Source organism: Pinus tabuliformis, chromosome 2_2 (assembly GCF_031772625.1).
Source record: "Pinus tabuliformis cultivar Carrire ecotype Pingquan chromosome 2_2, CPIR1, whole genome shotgun sequence".
In the NCBI taxonomy this organism is placed as follows: Eukaryota; Viridiplantae; Streptophyta; class Pinopsida; order Pinales; family Pinaceae; genus Pinus; species Pinus tabuliformis.
In genome coordinates this window covers 227,729,302-227,755,378 of record NC_142300.1, presented here as the reverse complement: position 1 = coordinate 227,755,378, position 26,077 = coordinate 227,729,302, and the positions used below count along the sequence as shown (strand labels likewise).

Below are 26,077 nucleotides of genomic sequence, written 5' to 3'. Positions count from 1 at the left end.
TGATATTTTGACATATAATTTGGCCCATAGATTATTGTTTATGAGCATTGAATATCTAGCTCAAAAAAATCTTATCTAGTTAAGATATGTTTAAAGAATGAATTAGATATGATTTTAGGGTTCTTAGAGGATTAGTTAGATATAATTTTTGGTATTTTCAATAACTGTATTTTTTGGGGTCATAGAAGTAATTAAAAGGCTCTTAGAATAAAATAAAATAGATCCCAGAGTTGTTTATAAACTAATATCTCAAAATTAAAGGAAGTACCCCCTATATTATTCCCCTTATTAAAGCAAGGTTTTTTTTGTCATTGAAAGCATGGCTATGAAAAATATTTTAATGTATAAATAATTTTATACCAGAGAGAAACCATGTAACACTACCTTAATTCCAAATATACCATAGGCCAAAGGGAACCAAATCATTTATGGTGCAAATATCTAAACGATTTCATCCTTGTTTTCCATGACATGTGTTTATATACGTTGGGTGTATAATAGTTATCCCTTGGGTTTAATATTATTCCCTTGGGTTTATAACCCATTGGGGTTTTAGTATTAATCCATTAGGTTTATTACTTCCCTGGTTTTAATATTATTCCATAGGGTTTATAACACCTTGGGGTTTTAGAACTAATCCCATTTGCTTATAGTATCAATCCCTTGGGTTTATCAATCTAAGGGTTCATATTCCTAGGGTATAATATTATTCATAAGGTTTGTAATATTAATCCTAAGATTTATTTAAATCCCTTGGCTTTATAATCATGGTCAACCACGTGCAACCATGGTCCAATGTCACATTATGACAAGGATTGTTTCAATGTGAAAATTAGTCATGGTCAACCATGGTCAAATGTCGCATTGTGATAAAGATTGTCGCCATAAGAAAATCAACCATGGTAAAACACAGTCAACCATGTTTATTTTAGGGTTTATAAATTTATCTTAGGTTTTGTATACCTAGTGTTTATAATATTAATTCCTTGGGTTTAATATTACTCGCTTTGGTTTATAATCTCTTAGGTTTTTAGTATTAATCCCTTGGGTTTATTATTCACTCTAGTTTATAATATTAATCCGTTGGATTTAATAATCTATGGGTTCATTTTCCTAGGGTGTAATATTATTCATAGGGTTTATAATATAAATCATTGGGTTTATATAAATCCCTTGCATTTATAATCATGGTTAACCATGGTCTAACATCACATTGTCACAAAGATCTTCTTAATATGAAAATCAACCAGGGTCCAACATCGCAATGTGATAAAGATTGCCCCAATATGAAAATCAATAATGTTGAACAATGATCAACCATGGTCCAATGTTGTTTTGTGACAAAGATTATCTCAATATGAAAATGAACCATGGTCAACCATATTCAACCATGTTTATATTAGGGTTTATAATATTTATCTTAGGGTTTTTATACCTTACATTTATAATATTAATCCCTTGGGTTTATAATACCTTGGGGTTTTAGATTTAATCCCTCATGTTTATTATTCCCAATATCACATTGTGATAAGGATTGTCTCAATATGAAAATAAACCATGTTCCAACGTCACATTGTGACAAATATTTTCTCAATATGAAAATCAACCATGTTCAACTATGGTCAAATAGGGTCATATTGTGACAAAGATTGTCTTTTGATCCAACATCACATTGTGTCAAACATGGTTACCATGGTAAACCATGTTTGAAGGTCGCATTGTGACAAATATTGTGTCAATATGAAAACCAAGCATGGTCAATCATCTTCAACCATTTCCTACAACCATAGTCACATTGTGAGAAATATTGTGCCTTGTTCCAACGTCACATTGTGACAACCATGGTAATTCATGGTCAAGCATATTGTAACGTCACATTTACTAATGTGGTTGCGCTATCATAACCACATTAAAAAATAAACATGGTCAGTAATGATCCACCATGGTCAAATTATGACAAAGATTGTCTCAATATGAAAATCAAGCATGGTAAATCATTGTCAACCATGTTTTTTTTGGGGTTTATAATATTTATCTTAAGATTTATATACCTTAGGTTTATAATATTAATCCCTTGCATTTATAATATAATCCTTTGGGTTTTTAATATTAATTCCTTGGGTTTATTGTTCCCTTGGGTTTATAATATTCATCTTAGGGTTTACATACCTTAGGTTTAAAATATTAATCCCTTGGGTTTAATATTATTCCCTAGGTTTTATAATACCTTACGTTTCTAGAATTAATTGTGTGGGTTTATAATATCAATTCCTTGGGTTTATCAATCTAATCGTTCATATTCCCAAGGTATAGTATTATTCGTAAGGTTTGTAATATTAATACTAGGTTTTAATATAAGTATCTTGGGTTTATAATCATGGTCAACCATGCCCAACTATGGTACAATGTCACATTGTGACAAATATTGTCTCAATATGAAAATCAACCATCGTGAACCATCGTCAAATGTCACATTGTGACAAAGAATGTCTCGATATGAAAATCAACCATGGTAAAACATGATCAACCATGTTTATCTTAGGGTTAATAGTATTTATCTTATTTTTTAAATACCTAAGGTTTATAATATAAATCCCTTGGGTTTAATATTACTCGCTTGAATTTATAATCCCTTTAGTTTTTAGTATTAATCGCTTGTGTTTATTATTCGCTTTGGTTTATAATATTAATTTGTCGGGTTTAATAATCTATCGGTTCATTTTCCTAGGGTGAAATAATATTCATAGAGTATATAATATAGATCCTTGGGTCAGTAGCAATACCTTGTGTTTATAATGATGGTCAACCATGGTCCAATGTCGCATTGTGACAAATATTTTCTCAATATGAAAATCAACCATGGTGCAACATCGCAATGTGGAAATAATTGCCTCAATATGAAAATAAATCATGTTGAACCATGATCAACCACTATCCAACGTCGCATTGTGGAAAATATTGTCTCAATATGAAAATGAACCATGGTCAACCATAATCAACCATGTTTTTTTTAGGGTTTATATTATTCATATTAGACTTTCTATACATTTCGTTTTTAATATTAATACCTTGGGTTTAATATCGTTCATGTCGCATTGTGACGAGGATTGTCTCAATATGAAAATCAACCATGGTCAACCATGTTCCAATGTCACATTGTGGCAACGATTATCTCAATATGAAAATCAAACATGACAAACCATGGTCATATTGTGACAAAGATTATCTCTTCGTCCAATCTCACATTGTGTCAAGCATGGTCATCCATGGTCAACCATGTTCCAATGTCACATTATGACAAAGATTGTGTCAATATCAAAATCAACCAACGTGACATTGTGACAAAGATTTTCACTCGATCCAACGTCAAATTGTGACAACCATACTCGATTTTGTTCCGATGTTGCATTTACTAATGTGGTTGTGCTAGCATAACAACATTAAAAATGAAACTTGGTCAGTTATCGTCAATCATGGTCAACCATGGTCAATAACCATGGCCACATTGTGATAAAGATTGTCTTAATAGGATAATCAACCATGGTCTAATGTCTCATTGTCACAAAGATTGTCTTCATATGAAAATCAATCATGGTCAACAATGGTCCAACATCACATTGTCACAAAGATTGTCTCAATATGAAAATCAACCATGGTAAACCATTTTCAACCAGGTTTATTTTAGGGTTTATAATATTTATCTTAGGATTTATATACCTTGGGTTTATAAGATTAATCCCTTGGATTTAATAGTATTCCCTTGGTTTATAGTATTAATGCCTTGGGTTTATTTTTACCTTGGGTTTAAAATGTGAGTTCCTTAGATTTATTAATTTAAGGGTTCATATTCTTAGGGTATACAATTATTCACAATGTTTAGAATATGAATCTTCGGGTTTAATATAAATTGCTAGGGTTTATAGTCTTGGTGAACCATGCACCAACGTCGCATTGAGACAAATATTGTCTCTATAAGAAAATAAATCATGGTCAACCATCATCAACTACGGTCAATCATGGCTATTCATGGTCAAACATGGTGGCAAACATGATCCAACGCCGCACACCGCATTGTGGCAAAGGTTGTGTCAATATGAAAATCAATCATGGTCAACCATGGTGAACAACCATGACTGATTTATTCTTTTACTGAATAATAATAATAATAATAATAATAATAATAATTAAGCGATTAATTTTTATTAAATAAAAAGGAATTAGTTAGATATCATTATTATTGTTTAATAATAAAAAATTAATTCATTATTATTAGTTAAATATTAATAATAATAATAAATTTATAAACTTGGTTATTATTAGTATTATTTTTCACTAAATAATATTAAAATTAATTATTTCTCGTAAATTAATAAATCAATTATTATAAAAAATATATTATTATGTTTATTTTTAATATAAATCATAAATAAATTACGTTTCATTAATTATTATTATTATTTTATTATATTATTTGTTAATTAATAATTATTTAATATTTTATTATTATTTAATTTATAATTGTTTATTATTATTTCAATATTTAATAATATAGTAATATTATGTAATAAGAATCATCTTTATAATAATAATTATTTAGTTATATTAATAATTATTTTAAAATACTATTTTAATTATTTTGTGGTGATGATGATGGTGGTGGTGGTGGTGGTGGTTAACGTCCACTGACACCAAACTTTGGTTTATTGGACCTAAAAAAACAAATTATTTAGTTTGATTTAAGATTTTATTCATATGATCAATAAACTTGGAGAGAAGCCTCCCAAGCTCACTGTAATTTTGACAATGTAAAAGGCTAGGAAGGTCAATATTGCAACAAAGATTTTGAAACCGAGATCTAATGTGCTTGTATGTGGGGCACTCTAAGAGGAAGTGATTTTCATCCTCGATGTTCGTATTCTCACAGAGATGGCAGAACATTTCCATCCATGGTGTTTTAGGAACTGCCCAACGACTCGTTTCACTATGGAGGTCATGAGAGTTCATTCTAATCTTGGCTATATTAATTTTCTTCTTTGAGCTAGATAAAACATAGAGATACTTTTGATCTTCTAGGGTGGGGTTGACGACCTCCTTATAATACCTTAATTTTCTTTTAGCTCCTAAATCTTTCTCACACCACATTTTTTATTTGAACTTAAAAGTAACAATATTTTTAATGTTATTAATGTGTTGGAATGCAACATTATTTTCAATCTCCCAACGGTTTAACCAGGCCCTGGTGTCTTCATACCAACCTCGTTTGAGCCTTAGATGGTTTTGGCTGGAATTTAAAGCTAGCTTTAGAAGTCTACGGTCTCCTATACTATTGAGTTTGTGCTTGTACAACAGAAGCCTAGTCATAGCTAAGCTCTTGATAGGGGAAAGACCCACTTCTATAAGGAGAATATGAAATGGTGTAGAGCTTTTAGTTTTGAGGTTATACATTATAAAACACTTCTGGATTTACTCAATCTTTCTCTAGGATTCTCTAGAGATGCTACAACCCCAAATTTCACATCCATAGAAGATAACCATAGTGACTAAAGTTTCAAAGAGGAATTTCTTTCTATCCCACATTACAAGAGTTTGTCGTTTTACAATTATTTTCAAGACCAAAATAAGCTTTCCATCCCCCATTAATCCCTTTCTCAATGTTATAGTTCCAGTTGAGCTTGTGATGAATATCAATTCCTAGGTACTTGTAGGAAGACAATTCCTCCAAGTTACTATTGTCATACACAAAATTAGCGTAAGTGTCCTTCTTGGATTTGATAATCATAACTTTTGTTTTGTGAGTGTTAACAATCATACCCATGGTAGAGCAAAAATCCTTAAGAAGTATAAGTTTCTCATCAAGATCATATGGGCACCTTGCGATAAGAACAATATCGTCACTGTAAAGAAGAAGGATGATGACTATCCCAGCTAAGATCGTGCCGGCACATCTTGCTTCCTCTAAACAGCCTTCTAGCTTTTCGATATAAATGCCAAATAGGGTAGGGGAGGGGGAGCAACCTTGTTTAACTTCGATATCACAATTAATATCTTTTTACCACCCCTCATTGCTCTTTAACTTGGCAATTAAATTCTCGTATAACCTTATAGCGACAACTCTCAACTCAAAAGGAACTTTTAGCTCTTCTAATCTTTTCCAAAGGTTGTTTCTAGGAACCATATCGAAAGCCTTTCTAAAGTCCAAAAAGCAACAAAAGAGATTGGATTTATCATTGCGGCATTCCTCCACAATGATCCTAAGAGTAACGAGGTGGTCTGTCGTTGAGTGCTACTTTATAAAACCCACTTGGCGTTCAACCTGCTTACCTTCACTTTCAAGCCATATGCTCAACTTCCTTCCCAAAATAATACCATATAACTTGGCTAGGAGAGGGCTAATCATAATTGCCTGATAATTTGAGGGGTTATTTGTATCCCCACTTTTAAAAATAGGCATAATGAGGCTTTGAGTGCATGCTTTAGGGAACCCTTGGTTGATCGCTTGATTAAAAAGCTTGTGAATGTGCGGGATGATGACAGGACCTACAATTTTTAATATTTCCACCTAGTAACCTTCAATGTCCTTAGCTTTCCCATTAGCTAAGCGATTAACCCCAAAATCAATGTCTTCTAATGAGAAAGCTTCTTTCATTGTGAGCAGGGTTTTAAAGTTATCCATGACATTTGGAGATTCATAAAGCTTTTTAAGATAGGAATTCCAGTCGTGTAAAGCAATTTTATTATTGTCTTTAGTTTTCCTAGTTAGAATTTGCCTCTATAATTTCTTAGGAGCTAACTTAGAGAGGTGTAAGAGATTCTCTTGTCTTTTACGAATATACCACTTTTTTCCTTTTAGTTAGGGCTTTGTATATTTTTATCTTATCAATTTTAAGAGATTCATCAACAACTTCCTTAATTTCTCTCCTCACACTTTTACAATCATTGTCATACCATGGGTTGGTTTTGCTATTTATTTTATTACTTCAAACTTCAATTGAGAACTTGTTAATAGAATATGAGAGGGTTGTAGTAAAATTATGATAGAGATCTTCTATGTTGTTTATACTAGATAAAGGATGCAAATTAGTTTTTAATTCATTTAGAAAGAGATCTTTTCTATTTCTATCAAAGGTTAACTTCTTTTGGCTATACGAATTATATTCTATGGGATCTCTATGCATGACAAAATTGAGAGTTATAACTAAAGGCCTATGATCAGAGTTAGGCTCGTGATCATTTAAGATGTCAATGTTTGTTATTTCGTTGTATAGAGAGAGATCGGAGATAACATAGTCTAGCACGCTGCTACCAAGTCCACGAATACATGCCATTTGGCTAGAATTGGGCCACTTCTTTAGACCATTGCAAATTATGAGATCCTAAGCGCTACAAATGTTGACTAGCTCCAACCCAAAATAATTATCCCCGACGTCTTCAGAGCTCCTTTTGTACTGGCTAGCCAGAGGAAGGTCTTCATCTAACCAAAGAGGATTGGGGTTGGAATGATTTCTTAGAAGAATATCTTGGTTGCTTAAAGTTCAAGCATTAAAGTCATCCATTAAGAAGATATTGCCTTCATTCCTTAGGCTAGAAATAACATTCTCTAAACCATTGTAAGGACTATTTTTATCTAGATTCTTTTTCTTATAGAAGTTATAATTTATGGGGGGAATAACATATTGCTATGTAGGTCTTTTTATCATAAATGTCAGTAATTTATATCCAACTATATTGGTTGTAGGGGTTGTTTTTATAAATCATAGCATGGGGAGAGATGTTCTTCTTAATGTAACAGGGTATACCCCCAATGCCTCTATGGGAGGATCGCTTATTCCAGGTAGACCATAATGTAAATCCATCTATGTTAGGGACATTAGATTCTTCGTGCTCCCAAGTTTCAACAAGCAAAATAATATCAACATCATTCGAGATCCAGCTTAGCTTGGAGCCTTTGTTCCATGGAAAGCCCCGAGAGTTCCAAGAGAGAATCTGGAGCATGTTGAATTGCTATTTATTATTATCTTTTTGGTTTCTATATCAAATAATGGCTTTTCTATTTCTGGTTATTGGTCATTTTCCTTCCTTCCTAGCTTCCTTTACCTTTCGAACCTCATTTCTCAATTATGCTTCATCTTCTAGAATGAGATCTTCATTTATAAATATTCATGTTCCTTTTTGACTTGAGGTTTTACTAAGTATGTCATACTTATGGGCAGCAGAGCTCACCTTTATTTGGATCAGCCTTCCTTTATTCTGAGTTAGTTTCCCCAACCTTGTTGCTTCTGTGAGACATGTTGTTTCAATTTGTAATATGTTATGTAATTCTGTTTGGGCTATGGTTAAATTATCCTCGTCTACCTCCTCTTTCAAATTGAAGATTATAAGGTTCAAGGCCCTTTTCTTACGCTCATGGTCTAATTCTATCAATTTTTTCATTTCATCTTTAATTGGTTTGATATCTAACTTACCTGACACACTATTTAGGGTGAGGTGGCTATTAACTTTTTCTTCTATCTCTTTAATCATGTCCTTCATTTTAAGACTCTCTAAAGTATCAACATCTACTTGCTGGGATGTTTGGTTCATATCTTGGTTTTGTTTTTCTATAACCTGCAACCTAGCCTCCATCTTATTCTCCAATAGTTCTATTTTATTTTCTATTTGTTTTTGGATCTTGTCTTCAAGAGATGTGAATTTATTTTCTAGCATTGCTCCTAACTCTGTTTGTAGCGTGACTTCTCTTTCTTCTCTACGTTTCTCTAAAGACTCTATATACTCATAGAGGCTCTGTAGAGTAACTGTCCTAGGTCTACCTTTGTCTTTGGTAATTGTGGTGAATTATTTATACTTGAAAATAATTATTTAAGAAAGTTTTTTGATAGAAATCACATAAGAGAAATTTTTGGCCGACAACCTTTCGAACCAACTGTTGAAGGGAAAAAACATTTATTCTGTGGGTTGAAGAAAGCATTGTATGGACTAGAACAAGCTCCCAGGTCATTGTATGAGAAAATTGATTCTTTTTTTCTATAAGCTAGCTAGAATAGAAGTAAGAATGACTCTAATATCTACACCATGAAATATAAACAAGGGTACGTAGCGTTGAGTTCATTATATGTAGATGATTTGATAATTATGGGTGATGTTATATATCTAATTGATGAAATCAAGCAACATATGTCACAGATGTTTGAAATGAAGCATGTCAGTGAACTCAGCTACTATTTAGGTCTCGATATTTGGAGATATTCAGGTCAAACACTTCTGTCTCAAGCAAAGTATGTGGAAGGCATGTTAGAAAAGTTTAGAATGGATCAGTGTAAGATGGCACCGGTACCATTGCAGCAGAAAATCAGATTGCAGTGTGAAGATGGCTCAAAAGCGCCGGATGCAACACTTGATAGGAAGCTAGTTGGGAGTCTGATGTAACTAACCACCACTAGACCTAATTTGGCTCATGCAGTCAGTATGTTAAGCCAATTTATGTCTAAGCCACTCAAAAGCCATTAGAATGCAACGAAGAATTTTTTGAGGTATCTAAAAGGTACTGTAGATTATGGAATTATTTACACTAACTCTTCTGATTTTAGAGTGGTAGGATTTGCATATTCAGATTGGACACGAGATGCAGATGATCGTAGATCTATAACAAGTTATGTATTTAGTCTTGGATCTGAGGTGATCACATGGAGCAGCGAGAAACAGAACACAGTCTCCTTGTCCTCAGCAGAAGCAAAGTATCAAGTCATGTGTGCAACAATGTGTGAGGCGGTTTGATTGCGGAGACTTCTCCAGGATGTTGGGGAAGAACAAACAGTCGCAACAACAATCAGATGCGATGATCAAAATGGAATCAAGCTCGCCAACAATCCGGTGTTTCACAAAAACACTAAATATATTGATACTCAATTTCACTTTGTCAGGGAGAAAGTGCAATCTAAAGAAATTCATCTAGAGTATTGTAATACATGTGATAATGTTGCGGACATTTTCACTAAGCCTCTTGGAAAAGTTAAGTTTCAAATGTTTAGGGAGATTTTAGGCATATATTTGAACCCATTTTCCATTAAGGGGGAATGTTGAAGATAATGTAGAATATCCTAGAATAGGTAGAGTTGGTTCACGTAACCTCATGATATGAATTAGTTTCTATTACTTAGGATGTTGTTTTAACTTCCCTAAAACCATGTATTCTATTTAATGTGTAATGTTGATGAACAATGTAGAGTGTTCTGGAGAGCCAAACTCTCCTAGTTCAGATTCTCTTTTGTAGAGCTGACTAGTGGGTTTTATTTTTAATACAAACATTGTCACTTTTATCACCAAGAAGTGTGGTTCATCATCTTGGCGTGATGATGAACCACACTTATTGGTTTGAAAAGTGTCGGCATAAAATTTCTTTTATATGATTTCTACGGAAAGGCTTTGCTTAATTCATTATCAATCACAGAAGCTTAAATACATAAACTAATAATTACTATTAATATTATTTTTATCATTCATAATTCATATTATATAATTTAAAATTAAATTATAACATATAATATTTAACATTAAATAATAACTCATTATGATTATTAATTATATATTTATTTATCGATGAGATTATATGAATATTTTCAATGCAGTTATGCTATTATAATATTTTATTGATCAAGTGAATTTTAATTTTGATTATCTTTTACTTAAAGCAAAATTTATTCTGGTTATCTTTTGTCCAGCAAAACATTTTCCCTTATTTTATGTTTTGTCAAGCAAGACATTTTCCCTTATTTTATCTTTACTACTGTCTATTAAAACCTCCCTCAGCGTAAAGCTCCTCCGCTTTCTATCAGCCCTGGACAAAATGCAAGCGGCGTTCGTAATAGTACATAGTAAGCAGAGAGTATGGAAGGTAAGATTTAGTGTAATTATTTTAAGGAAAAAAAATACAAGCGCCGTTTGTAATAGTAAATAGTAAGCAGAGAGTATGGAAGGAAAGATTTAGTGTGGTTATTATAAGAAAAAAAAAGGTGTTTTGATAAAACAGCTTTAAAGAAAGGACTCTCCCGTCTCGAAGGTTAGTCAGGGAGGAAATTTATTTTTACGAGCAACCACTAATGATATATAAAGAATTTGCTAAAACTTACTTAGCAGAGTTTGGGGTACAGTGAAAGTATTTAAAGGAATTGCCAAAGAAAACCTTGTATTAGACTCAATAGTTTATATCTAAATGCTACCTCATATTGCGATCTATTCCGTATATAAGATACTGTCTATACAATTTAGGAAAGGCGAGGGGAATGGCTCTCCAGACAACCTACCCAGCTATCCGGCGGGGCACTACTATGGTTTCCCAGAAGTGGGCACTCATTTCTGTGAAGCTCCTCTATCCTACACAAAGTACACCGCACATTGTCACGGAATGCTTATTCCCTTCATGTTTTTCAAAAAAAAAATTACCATGTGCCCCGTTGGCACTGTCTGTATATATATATGATTTCGTGCTGAAATATATATATATATATATATATATATATATGATTTCACATCAATTTGAATGACTTTGGCCCAATTTCATGTTGATCCAAAAAAAAAAATATATGTATATTGCTCCACTCAAACATTAGTTATTTAATTCAATGTTTGTTTGAGGGAACAATGACATAGTTAAAAAATTAATTCTATTAAATAAAATTAATTCTTTCCTATTTTTATAACTACGAAGTTTAGTGTACAGAATTAATAAATTTTATAGTTATTTATGAAGCATTGCAGCATCAATTGACAGTTACACATCCATCTACAATGTCAATATTAACTGAATAGTAAAATTTCATTGTCGAAATTGTTTAACAAAATCCGTTAACTTACGTGCTGGGTAGAGACAATTATTGCAAATGTACAGTGATCCATTAATATATTGCGTTTTGTGGCCGCATTGATTCAAATTAGAAACTCTATTGCATGCGAAGGTATGTAGATACGCGTTATGTTACAATCATTGTTTACCCATTGAAAGCAGGATATAGTCCCCTACAATTACTGACCTCCTTCCCAACCTACAAGTGCGAGACATTGTCTTGCAAGGAATTTTCATAAATATACAAAACATCAAGTAAAACAAAAGTCATGTCATTCTTATAGATATATAAGTCCTGTTTCATTATATATTTTTAATTAGGAAAATGTTGACATTATTTTATCAGTTTAGTTTCGTTAATATATTTTTTAAGAATTTAACGTGCAATTATAATAAGAAAACTTTACCATCTAAAATAATTTAGAAAATAGATATTCTATCACATTATATAATTTGAAATATTAAATTATTCTCTCACACATATAAATTTTCGGTTAATATATTTAAAAATTATTTTATGTCTTTAGATATATTTAAATACCTAACTGATATAACTAATATCACAAGTTAACTGGTAACAAAAATTGGTTCAAATAAGGTTTTTTATATAATTTCTCCCAAAATTCTTGTTGGTGTATAAGCATTTAAACGATATTTCCATCTTTTATTGGTGTTATCTTTTTTGTAGTTCTTTGAATGGATCCTCGTTGTTTTCACCTCAGGATTTTCGTTCTCTTTGATGTTTACTGGTCTCTTTTGATAAGGCTTTTATGTGGAGTTTTTTTTTTCATTATCTTTTAATTTTGATATAGATGTATCATGTGCTTGCGTTTAGATACCCAATTTCCCTCTCTTGATATTTTGTTCTAAGTAGGTTGCATTTATAACAAGGGCGGGTTACATTTATAACAAGGGAAGCTGCGAGGTAGCAAGTCCGTGCATAAAGAAGGCTATGGAGGACAAAAGAGAAAAGCAGAGAAAATTCATTTATGGGTTTGCTAGTGTCTATCTAGTTCTATCAAAAGGTATTGGGAGGTTGCTTACCGAAACAACACTGCTTACTGCTGCTTCATGCCTTCTTGAGTAGACAACATACCCCACAACTAACTTACTTTATACTGGGTTCTCGGGACGCGTTCAACACCTTACTGCCACAAAAAGGTCATGTATTCGGGTAAGGACAGAAGTAGGAGAACAAAAAGAAGCTGGTGGAAAATCTAACTTTGCAGGCGGTGTAAGAGATCATGTCACGCCCCCAGGCCTACGGTAGTCTTCCAACCGTGTCCGGCGAGGTGCGGCACCACCGTGTACTTTCTTTTTAACAATACTTGCACACATAGACTATGCCTTTCCACATTAACATACTTAGTTTGTGTTTCGCAACCAAATAACATGCATTAACCTTTATACTTAATGAAGCCCATACACATTCATTATCCAATATGCAATTAACCAGAACAATAACAATTGCACACAAGTATAAAGGGAGGGGAAACTACGGAACAAGTCTGCCCGATAACAATATATTATGATAATCCTCAATAATACATCATACAAGCGCGCCTGGCAAAATCCAAGGCCAACACTTAGAAATATTTACAATCAAGGCAAGACAACCTTTACAACCATGTGCCAACCTCACACGGTAGGAGGGTGCTCACCCGAGACACCAGAACTCCTCCAACTCGGTTCTGCACAAAACCACCTTAAAATCACCCTTCATTTAACCCACGTCGAGCTCCGGTAAAATCTACGCACTTACTACTTTTGTGCATGAGATGTGCGCACTCTAACTGCGCCCTTTTTATTCGTGCTCCAATCGTAGAAGAGAGAATGCGTTGATCGAATGATGATCCAAATGAAGCTCTGCGCCATCCATATATATGCTTGCCTGCCATTTGGTGAGGGGGTGTCAAGCCATTAGGCCGACCCCATAAAATAGCTTTACAATCCCCTGCCTTAACCTTTTGCAAGTCAACCTTTTCCCATGGGCAAAGCCTCTCCACGCTAGGTATAAAGCTTCGGCCTCTATGCATTATTTCACTAAGTATTTCGCTGCACTTATTTTAACCGTCGCATGCCTTTGTCGCATTTTTCATCGCAGGTCCGGGTACCGTTGTTCACCACCGCCCTCTCGTCGCACGGGCTACCCGCCCATCGTGCACGGGTCGCCCACGGGTCGCCCGCCCATCGTGCACGGGTCGCCCACGGGTCGCCCGCCCATCGTGCACGGGTCGCCCACGAGTCGCCCGCCCATCGTGCACGGGTCGCCCACGGGTTGTCCACTCATCGTGTAGCCATGCCCTCTCGCCGGGTGATCGTACCCGCTTGTCACACAATGCGCCGGGCGCCTGTCCTTTGCATCGCCAGCTCGCCGGGTGACCGCGCCCGCTCGTCGGGTGACCCCACCCGTTCGTCGCACTGCCAGCTCGCCGGGTGACCGCGCCCGCTTGTCGGGTGACCGCACCCGTTCGTCGCACTGGCAGCTCGCCGGGTGACCGCGCCTGCTCGTCGGGTGACCGCACCCGTTCGTCGCACTGCCAGCTCGCCGGGTGACCACGCCTGCTCGTCGTGCACGGGGCGGCCGCCCACCGTGCGTGCCTACCCGGGTCGTGTCTACCACCCGACCGTCGTATGAAGGGGCGCTCGCTCGTCGCACACCTGCCCGAGTCGTGAGGGCCTTACATCCTCCTCCACCCGAAATCGTTGTCGTCCTCGACAACACACCATCCCGGTAGCTCTCTACCAAGATCGTCATCAACCATGATGTAGACTCCTCCATATAAGGCAAACATCTCTGCAACGTATATAAGGCTCCATCTCCACAATGTAACACCTTAGTGACCAAGTTGTCACCAAGACAACAATACCAATGTATGTCATAGATGTCCATGATCATCGACCACTTGTCACAATCTCTCCATGCTGCCCTCCTTATGGAAGGTCAATCCCTCCAACTCAAGCTACATGTTCACCGCAACCATGTGTCAACTCCATCATGTCATCATCATCATGTGCAAAACTACCCATGATATGTCAACAAGTGTTAACACATCTCAACCATGTGTCAACAACTCATCTCCACACATCAATAATCATCTCAATGATCATCATGTGAACTCATGTCATGATACTGCAGCATAATGTCAACACATCTCTGTACACTTCGCGACCCCATGTCTGAACTAGTTGGGTAGCTAATCCAACCATTACACCCAATCCATGAGAGTGAACATTCTCATGTCTCCATTAACTGTTTCTCAAACATCAGCCACATCCTCGACTCATCAAGAATCCATAATCCCATGTTCAGGTCCATGGAAACTCCATCCATCTGCAACATGTCATGATGCTTGATGCCAAGCCATCCCTGCACCATCAATCATTCATGCTCAACATGTTTGAGGGCTCACTGCCATGAGAAGCTAACAATGAGCCCCATCTTCTATGTCATCTAAGAAGATGTGGAGGGAGAAGAGCCTGAAGGCTCTCCCTTACTAATCAACTCAATCCATCCGTCAGGATCCTCAATCTCTATCCTTTGTAGATATGCTTCCCGATCTTCCTTCTGGATATTCGGCCTCACATATACCTTATCAACATCATTATCATCGTCCTCCACGAGGTCTAGCCTTCTTGACAAGTCCAAAATGCCATCTGAAAGTGACCGGATGACTAATGATTGCTCCACAAGCTTTGCCCCAACAGTGGACAACTGCTTGTTCACCTTCTCCTTATCCTCCATCTGCATTCCTCCTAATTTATGATCAGGTTTTGTCACACCAATGGTTGGAACACCAATGGGTACATCTTCCTTTCCATCATAAATGAAGAGTTTCGTCAAATGGTGTACAACCATAGCCTCAAATTGTTTCATGAATTCCATCCTTAATACAGCTTCATAGTCATCAATCCGCACTATAGTGAAGTCCACCTTTCCGCTCCATTCACCAAGTGTAGTGTCCACTTTTTCAGCTATACCAAGAATTCTCATAGGAGGAGAATTCACTGTCTTCATTTGTGCCTTCACTGGTACAAATTTCAGCCCAATCCTTCTCGCAGTATCTTCAATCATGAAGTTGTGTGAAGCCCCACTATCCACCATAGTGAGTACATCAGCACCTCCAACCTTCATCTGAACATACTCTAACATGTTTCTTTCCGGATCTCTTCTTTCACAACCTTCATCAATTCCTGCCTTTGAAGTAGCACTCGCGCTCCCTTCACTTACAGCTTCATCATGAAGATCACCAGTAGAAGAGACTTCTACCACTAAGTGTTCCTGCGTTCGTGAGGTCCCTTCCCCACTTCCTTCTTTTTGTTTTTCGTTAGATTCGATTTCTCCCTTCAAGACCTTCTTCTTCCGATTCAATGCATGTCTTAACCCTAGTCCTTTGAGTTCTGCTTCAAGTAAGATTCCTTCCTTTGCAAGTTGAAGGTCTTCATCCTCATTCAGGTCCGAGGCCCCTTTTTCTACCAAGGCACGAAGAGCACTTCTTGTTTCAGAAAACCTTCTGCCACAATCTGCAAATCCTTGTCTTAATTTTCTTTACTCTTCAAGTAACCCTTCTTCGAATTCTTCAATGGTAGCATAACCCAATTTCTCCAAGATAGACATCGTCACCAAGTCTCCTGCAATAGAACCAACTCTTGTTTCACTTTGTGTGAAACGGTTTCCTTCACCTGCAAGAACCTTGTCAACTACCAAACTTCCAAGTGTGTGAGTAACCCTGCTCACCAGCTCTAGACCGAGCTCTGATATGCTTCAACACCTGAACCTTATCCAAGCCTTTATGAGAAACCCTGCTCTGATACCACCTGTCACGCCCCCAGGCCTATGGTAGTCTTCCAACCGTGTTCGGCGAGGTGCGGCACCACCGTGTACTTTCTTTTTAACAATACTTGCACACATGGACTACGCCTTTCCACATTAACATACTTAGTTTGCATTTCGCAACCAAGTAACATGCATTAACCTTTATACTTAATGAAGCCCATACACATTCATTATCCAATATGCAATTAACCAGAACAATAACAATTGCACACAAGTATAAAGGGAGGGGAAACTCCGGAACAAGTCTGCCCGATAACAATATATTATGATAATCTTCAATAATAGATCATACAAGCGTGCCTGGAAAAATCTAAGGCCAACACTTAGAAATATTTACAATCAAGGCAAGACAATCTTTACAACCATGTGTCAACCTCACACGGTAGGAGGGTGCTCACCCGAGACACTAGAACTCCTCCAACTCGGTTCTGCACAAAACTACCTTAAAATCACCCTTCATTTAACCCACGTCGAGCTCCGATAAAATCTACGCACTTACTACTTCTGTGCATGAGATGTGCGCACTCTAACTGCGCCCTTTTTATTCATGCTCCAATCGTAGAAGAGAGAATGCGTTGATCGAATGATGATCCAAATGAAGCTCTGCGCCATCCATATATACGCTTGCCTGCCATTTGGTGAGGGGGTGTCAAGCCATTAGGCCGACCCCATAAAATAGCTTTACAATCCCCTGCCTTAACCTTTTGCAAGTCAGCCTTTGCCCATGGGCAAAGCCTCTCCACGCTAGGTATAAAGCTTCGGCCTCTACGCATTATTTCACTAAGTATTTCGCTGCACTTATTTTAACCGTCGCATGCCTTTGTCGCATTTTTCGTCGCAGGTCCGGGTACCGTTGTTCACCACCGCCCTCTCGTCGCACGGGCTGCCCGCCCATCATGCACGGGTCACCCACGGGTCGCCCGCCCATCGTGCACGGGTCGCCCACGGGTCGCCCGCCCATCGTGCATGGGTCGCCCACGGGTCGCCTGCCCATCGTGCACGGGTCGCCCACGGGTTGTCCGCTCATCGTGTAGCCATGCCCTCTCGCCGGGTGACCGTACCCGCTTGTCGCACAATGCGCCGGGCGCCTGTCCTTTGCATCGCCAGCTCGCTGGTGACCGCGCCCGCTCGTCGGGTGACCCCACCCGTTCGTCGCACTGCCAGCTCGCCGGGTGACCGCGCCTCGCTTGTCGGGTGACCGCACCGATTCGTCGCACTGCTAGCTCGCCGGGTGACCGCGCTCGCTCGTCGGGTGACTGTACCCGTTCGTCGCACTGCTAGCTCGCCGGGTGACCGCGCCTGCTCGTCGTGCACGGGGCGCCCGCCCACCGTGCGTGCCTACCCGGGTCGTGTCTACCACCCGACCGTCGTGTGAAGGGGCGCTCGCTCGTCGCACACCTGCCCGAGTCGTTAGGGCCTTACATCCTCCTCCACCCGAAATCGTTGTCGTCCTCGACAACACACCATCCCGGTAACTCTCTACCAAGATCGTCATCAACCATGATGTAGAGTCTTCCATATAAGGCAAACATCTCTGCAACATATATAAGGATCCATCTCCACCATGTAACACCTTAGTGACCAAGTTGTCACCAAGACAACAATACCAATGTATGTCATAGATGTCCATGATCATCGACCACTTGTCACAATCTCTCCATGCTGCCCTCCTTATGGAAGGTCAATCCCTCCAACTCAAGCTACATGTTCACCGCAACCATGTGTCAACTCCATCATGTCATCATCATCATGTGCAAAACTACCCATGATATGTCAAAAAGTGTTAACACATCTCAACCATGTGTCAACAACTCATCTCCACACATCAATAGTCATCTCAATGATCATCATGTGAACTCATGTCATGATACTGCAACATAATGTCAACACATCTCTGTACACTTCGCGACCCCATGTCTGAACTAGTTGGGTAGCTAATCCAACCATTACACACAATCCATGAGAGTGAACATTCTCATGTCTCCATTAACTGTTTCTCAAACATCAGCCACATCCTCGACTCATCAAGAATCCATAATCCCATGTTCAGGTCCATGGAAACTCCATCCATCTGCAACATGTCATGATGCTTGATGCCAAGCCATCCCTGCACCATCAATCATTCCTACTCAACATGTTTGAGGGCTCACTGCCATGAGCAGCTAACAATGAGCCCCATCTTCTATGTCATCTAAGAAGATGTGGAGGGAGAAGAGCCTGAAGGCTCTCCCTTACTAATCGACTCAATCCATCCGTCAGGATCCTCGATCTCTATCCTTTGTAGATATGCTTCCCGATCTTCCTTCTGGATATTCGGCCTCACATATACCTTATCAACATCATTATCATCGTCCTCCACCAGCTCTAGCCTTCTTGACAAGTCCAAAATGCCATCTGAAAGTGACCGGATGACTAATGATTGCTCCACAAGCTTTGCCCCAACAGTGGACAACTGCTTGTTCACCTTCTCCTTATCCTCCATCTGCATTCCTCCTAATTTATGATAAGGTTTTGTCACACCAATGGTTGGAACACCAATGGGTACATCTTCCTTTCCATCATAAATGAAGAGTTTCCTCAAATGTTGTACAACCATAGCCTCAAATTGTTTCATGAATTCCATCCTTAATACAGCTTCATAGTCATCAATCCGCACTATAGTGAAGTCCACCTTTCCGCTCCATTCACCAAGTGTAGTGTCCACCTTTTCAGCTATACCAAGAATTCCCATAGGAGGAGAATTCACTGTCTTCATTTGTGCCTTCACTGGTACAAATTTTAGCCCAATCCTTCTCGCTGTATCTTCAATCATGAAGTTGTGTGAAGCCCCACTATCCACCATAGTGAGTACATCAGCACCTCCAACCTTCATCTGAACATACTCTAACATGTTTCTTTCCGGATCTCTTCTTTCACAACCTTCATCAATTCCTGCCTTTGAAGTAGCACTCGGGCTCCCTTCACTTATAGCTTCATCATGAAGATCATCAGTAGAAGAGACTTCTACCACTAAGTGTTCCTGCGTTCGTGAGGTCCCTTCCCCACTTCCTTCTTTTTGTTTTTCCTTAGATTCGATTTCTCCCTTCAAGACCTTGGGTTGTCTTTCAAGGGCTAAGCAATCCTTCTTCTTCCGATTCAATGCATGTCTTAACCCTAGTCCTTTGAGCTATGCTCCAAGTAAGATTCCTTCCTTTGCAAGTTGAAGGTCTTCATCCTCATTCAGGTCCGAGGCCCCTTTTTCTACCAAGGCACGAAGAGCACTTCTTGTTTCAGAAAACCTTCTGCCACAATCTGCAAATCGTTGTCTTAATTTTCTTGACTGTTCAAGTAACCCTTCTTCGAATCCTTCAATGGTAGCATAAACAAATTTCTCCAAGATAGGCATCGTCACCAAGTCTCCTGCAATAGAACCAACCCTTGTTACACTTTGTGTGAAACGGTTTCCTTCACCTGCAAGAACCTTGTCAACTACCAAACTTCCAAGTGTGTGAGCAACCCTGCTCACCAGCTCTAGACCGAGCTCTGATATGCTTCAACACCTGAACCTTATCCAAGCCTTTATGAGAAACCCTACTTTGATACCACCTGTCACGCCCCCAGGCCTACGGTAGTCTTCCAACCGTGTTCGGCGAGGTGCGGCACCACCGTGTATTTTCTTTTTAACAATACTTGCACACATGGATTACGCCTTTCCACATCAACATACTTAGTTTGTGTTTCGCAACCAAGTAAAATGAATTAACCTTTATACTTAATGAAGCCCATACACATTCATTATCCAATATGCAATTAACCAGAACAATAACAATTGCACACAAGTATAAAGGGAGGGGCAACTCCCGAACAAGTCTGCCCGATAACGATATATTATGATAATCTTCAACAATACATCATACAAGTGTGCCTGGAAAAATCCAAGGCCAACACTTAGAAATATTTACAATCAAGGCAAGACAGCCTTTACAACCATGTGCCAACCTCACACGGTAGGAGGGTGCTCACCCGAGACACCAGAACTCCTCCAACTCGGTTCTGCACAAAACTGCCTTAAAATCACCCTTCGTTTAACCCACGTCGAGCTCTGGTAAAATCTATGCACTTACTACTTCTGCGCATGAGATGTGCGCACTCTAACTGCGCCATTTTTACCCCTGCTCCAATCGTAGAAGAGAGAATGCGTTGATCGAATGATGATCCAAATGAAGCTCTGTGCCATCCATATATACGCTTTCTTACCATTTGGTGAGGGGGTGTCAAGCCATTAGGCCGACCCCATAAAATAGCTTTACAAGCCCCTACCTTAACCTTTTGCAAGTCAGCCTTTGCCCATGGGCAAAGCCTCCCCACGCTAGGTATAAAGCTTCGGCCTCTTCACATTATTTCACTAAGTATTTCGCTGCACTTAGTTTAACCGTCGCATGCCTTTGTCGCATTTTTCGTCACAGGTTCGGGTACCGCTGTTCACCACCGCCCCCTCGTCGGACGGGCCACCCGCCCATCGTGCACGGGTCGCCCACGGGTCGCCTGCCCATCGTGCACGGGTCGCCCACGGGTCGCCCGCCCATCGTGCACGAGTCGCCCACAGTTCGCCCGCCCATCGTGTACGGGTCACCCACGGGTCGTCCGCTCATCGTGTAGCCATGCCCTCTCACCGGGTGACCGCACCCGCTCGTCGCACTGTCCGCCGGGCGCCTGCCCTTCGCATCGCCAGCTCGCCGGGTGACCGCGCCCGCTCATCGGGTGACCGCACCCGTTCGTCGCACTGCCAGCTCGCCAGGTGACCGTGCCTGCTCGTCGGGTGACCGCACCTGTTCGTCGCACTGCCAGCTCGCCGGGTGACCACGCCCGCTCGTCGGGTGACCGCACTCGTTCGTCGCACTGCCAGCTCGCCGGGTGACCGCGCCCGCTCGTCGTGCACGGGGCGCCCGCCCACCGTGCGTGCCTACCCGGGTCGTGTCCACCGCCCGACCGTCGTGTGAAGGGGCGCTCGCTCGTCGCGCACCTGCCCGAGTCGCGAGGGCCTTATAGATCAAGTCTTAGCAGTGGGAATCTATTGTGCCTTTTCGGGGGAATTAAAGTACCGTTGCTAGAATCTAAAGCGCCTTCACACGGAGAGGGATCCTAGGCTAGGTGATGGCTCTCGATCTTGAGATGCATCAATTGTTTCAAGTTGGTCTCCAACTGTAGGGACTTGATATCGATATGGAACTGGCTCTGCACCTAGTAGAGGATCTACGACTGGAGGGTATGGATATAGATCTGGAACCTATGCCTTAGCCTCTGTCTATGGTTCTACCTCTCCCGTAGCCTTCTCTGCTGCATACCTAAAGCTACAGCGCGAGCCTTCTCTTTTGGGTAAGTAATAAAGTATTCAATTTGTGGATAGATCCATTCAATTCGTAGCCGCGACATTGAAACAGTTCGAGAAGTGTCTGTGTTTCCTATAAATGCAAGCATTCAGTTATCCGTTGGTTGCATTTTCATTCAAGAAGTAAGTGTATGGGTGGGACGGTGCCCCACGCAAAGGAACAAACTTGAAGAAAAAGCATAAAGTAGAGGGAGAAGGAGGGGAGTAGGAGACGTGAGATTGATGATTTTGAAGTCCCTGCTGTCATCTATGATCCCAACCCTGTTTTGCTTAATAAATGGAGGGAAGAGAAAGGTGGGCCCGATCTAGGTAGTATATTCAAAATTGCAGAAAGCTAAATCCAATCAATTGGTAAGGCTTGGCTGGAACGGGTCAGAGGCCTCGTGAGCATTGATTTGACTAAGACCAAGTAGGTCCAAAGGTAGGTCCCAGGTGCGGGGAAAGGGACGGAGTAATGCATAATCTGGCAAAAGGAAATCGCTGCTGAACCCAACGAGCAAGCATTCTCCTATATATTAGATTGGCGGTTCCGAAGGTCTCGATGTGGTTCAGTCAGTGAATTCAGTGAAGACCAGTTGTAGCCTTTAGATGAGCTTTAGTTTGGTTATATATTCTATATACAGCATGGAAAAGCAGTAGGAAAAGCAGAACCACTCCCCAGCCGGTTCGTTATCCAGCCATTTCATTCATTGACCAAGCAAAGTGCCCAACCAACCAAATAAAGTGTTTCATCCTTTCATGAATGCGGATATGAGAACCGTCCATATAGTCACTAGAGAGAGCTCTACTCTCTGTTCGTGCTTAACAGCTCCCGCCGCTTCACCTTGTAATTGGTTGGTAAGTCCCGTTCATAGGTATAGCCTACCAAGTGGTCAGGGTCTGTTTCGGATTCAGATTTGCTATCCGTGATAAAAGAAAACGATATTTGGATATGTCCTCTTTATTACGCTTATGAGGTTACACTACCAATAGGAGCAGCTACTATGGAACCATCATGAGGTTCCACGAGAGGCAGGATCTGTGTCAATTCTTTTAGATCATGTTAGCTAGGTCTTCTGGGATATGGGAAAAACGATGGGGCAAAGTGTGAGCTAAAGCCATAAAGTACATGTAGCCTTTTATTAAATTTTGAATTGTAAGTATATTTTATTTAAATTTTATTAAATTTTGAATTTAAATCTTATAAGAATGGAAAATAATTATAAATTCCACACTATATTAATAACAATATTTTATTATTATAAAGTACATTTTCCATGTAACAAATTTGACATCTCACCTAAATTCAAACACATTTCATATAATGACAAGGCATATCCCTTATTATTAAAAGATTCGAGAAATACAGAATCTTCTGCAAAACATGGAGTGAATAAGAAAATGAGTCCCCATATTAAATACCAAAGTCCAAGGAAAACACAGCGATATTCGTTGATTCCACCGATGAAAGCCACTTGTGGAATTAAAGACCCAATTCAAAGATTATAGCACAAAGGCGTTACGGGCATCGAGGCAAGCACGCGTACACCGTATCTTTAAAAATCAAGATTCGACTGCTCCACCACACAAATATTGCCTCTTGCATGCATTTCACGTGTCAGTAGCAGTGCATGCATTTACCACTATGCCAGAGTAACCGCAATTACGTGTTATTGCGGTCGAATAGCCCAGTTCAGAGGGAATTGCTTACAGCTGCTGAATTGAGTCCTTTGAGTTCGTCCTTTGTGCATGATCTAAACAGTCAAGAACAGTCAGGTGACAGTAATGTTCTCGATATACATCCAAGTGAGTATGCTTAACTGGGCTCTTGCTCTGATAGCACAGTTTCAGTTGCTGAGATTAGTGAATGTTGTCTGTTTAAAGTTGACGCTATTTTCTTTCATGCCGAATCGAGTTGCTGCTTGGATGAGCTCAAGCTCATGATGGAGGGTTTTAATTCATTTCATGCAATGTGAATCTGATCATATATATATATATATATATATATATATATATATATATATATATATATATATATATATATATATATATATATATATATATATAGATATATATATGTATGTATGTGTATATATAGATATATATATGTTTATTTGACTATAATTGCAGTTAATGTGAATGGGTTCCCGTGTACGGATGTAAGCATGGCTACTGCAGATGACTTCATGTTCAGGGGCCTAGATATTGCAGGGGATACAGGTAACATGACGGGATCCAACATCACTCTAGCCAATGTAATGCAGATACCAAGCTTAAACACATTGGGAATCTCCATGGCTCGAATTGATTTCGCTGCTCCTCTCGACCTTAATCCCCCTCACACTCATCTGCGGGCCACAGAAATCTTGGTGTTCATTGAGGGTACTCTCTCACTCGACTTTATCATCACTGCCAATAAATTGTTCAACAAAATGCTTGAGAAGGGAGACGTGTTCATGTTCCCTAAAGGTTTGGTGCACTTCCGTGAAGTCTACTGAGCTTCGATGGGGCAGAAGAGATGAGTGTATGCTGAAGCCCTACACACAGTTGTGAAGAAGACGACTGTGGACTCTGAAATTCATGAAGAGAAGCTGCGATAATATGTGGTTGAAAGAAAAATTCATTAGGATAATGCATTTCATGGAAGGGATACAGTTAATTGAGATTAAGGAAATACGTGATGAGCATCATATGTCAGAATAATATTATTACCGAAATGTTTGTATCTGGATATAAGAAGGAAAAATATAGAGTGAGGAAGTATATAATTCCATTACTACAATAAACTAGAGTTCTGATGCGATAATGCCTCGTATGTTGGCTTGAGATTAATAAGAAAGAAGTCGTCATAGCAATAACAGTTTGTTCGTATGGGAATTGTGTATGTTAAGGTCATAATCTAGTGCTTTGGATGAATATACTTACAGCTGGAGATATGAACTATAATCGATCTGTTATGTCACTACAGTTTGGCTTATCTAGACTTTAGTAGTTGAACTCTTCCATTAGAATACTACAGAGGAATAAATTGTAGAAACTTCTTGCACTACAAAAGATATAGAGAATATGATATTATGAATAGTTGAATTTAATATTTGAATTTAATAGTTGAATTTATTAATTGATTATTAAGTTATTGAGTGAAAATCAGATTATAGGAAATTCGTTATCCTTTTAAATCATGAATATAGGAGTATTGTTTTAAGTTTAATAGGTGGACTTATTAGGTATGTGAGGAAATACAATTTATCTAGTTAAGTAACAGAGGATTACTGTTTGCACTTAAAAGTAGAACTGTACCCTAAGATTGTAGACTTACAGAGTAACTATTGTTGTGGGTAAAGCCATTATTGTAAATAGAATACAGAAGGGAGGATAATCCTAGAAATAAATGTCATCATCCCATATTTTCTATGCGGAAAAATTAATTCTATGAACCTCGTAAAATTCAACGACACTAATAAGTTTTATACCTTCTCTTTTGTGGTGTAGGTGCATATGAAAGGAGCCGCACAACTTCATTCTCCAAAACGTGTGGTATAGGAACCAGCGCTCTCTCCATTTCTGCCACTCCTCCGTTGCTCCCACTCCTGCAATTGCATGCTTCGACAAGGCTTTTAGAATGAATTTATCCAGTTTTCTAAGGGTCATAACTTCAATGGATCAGGAAACTTGGAGAAAGCCATAGCAGTTGTCGAAGCCATAGCAGTTGTCGACGAAGCCGTGGCAGCTGTACATGAAGAGACAACGAGATTCTTGTTCTCTTAGTATACTAAAGGAATATACTATTATTGACATTTGAATTTTTGATTTAATGCTAGCATTACTTGCAAGCTAAATTTTTAAATTTCTAAATGTGAAGCGCAAATATGATACAACGATAGGTTTTTAGCCTCCCTGCCTCGGGAAGAGGCTAAATAAGACGATCAAATGGATTGTTGTTCAAGAAGTTTGGTTATTCGTCATAGTAGCTACTTATTCGGGATGATAAGCAGCTCAATTTAATGCTAAAAACGACATTTCGATTCCTATAGTGCCTGGCCATTTCTAGATGGCA

The 26,077-nt window shown here is 39.0% G+C and overlaps 1 protein-coding gene across 1 annotated transcript; it reads left to right on the top strand.

Annotated features, from left to right (window-relative positions):
* Nucleotides 1-24,185: 24,185 nt before the first annotated feature.
* On the top strand, nt 24,186-25,788 carry LOC149192146 (germin-like protein 1-1). Its single transcript, XM_089406853.1, has 2 exons — nt 24,186-24,489; nt 25,688-25,788. Exons 1-2 carry the CDS (start codon nt 24,186-24,188, stop codon nt 25,786-25,788), a joined length of 405 nt encoding a protein of 134 aa, XP_089262979.1.
* Nucleotides 25,789-26,077: the final 289 nt, after the last annotated feature.

What these genes read in the sequence shown, in the direction of transcription:
- LOC149192146 (XM_089406853.1), top strand. Translation starts at nt 24,186, where the DNA reads ATGGCTACTGCAGATGACTTCATGTTCAGGGGCCTAGATATTGCAGGG. An exon ending in CGTGTTCATGTTCCCTAAAG is followed by an intron (nt 24,490 to 25,687) that starts GTTTGGTGCACT and finishes TCAATGGATCAG; the next exon opens with GAAACTTGGAGAAAGCCATA.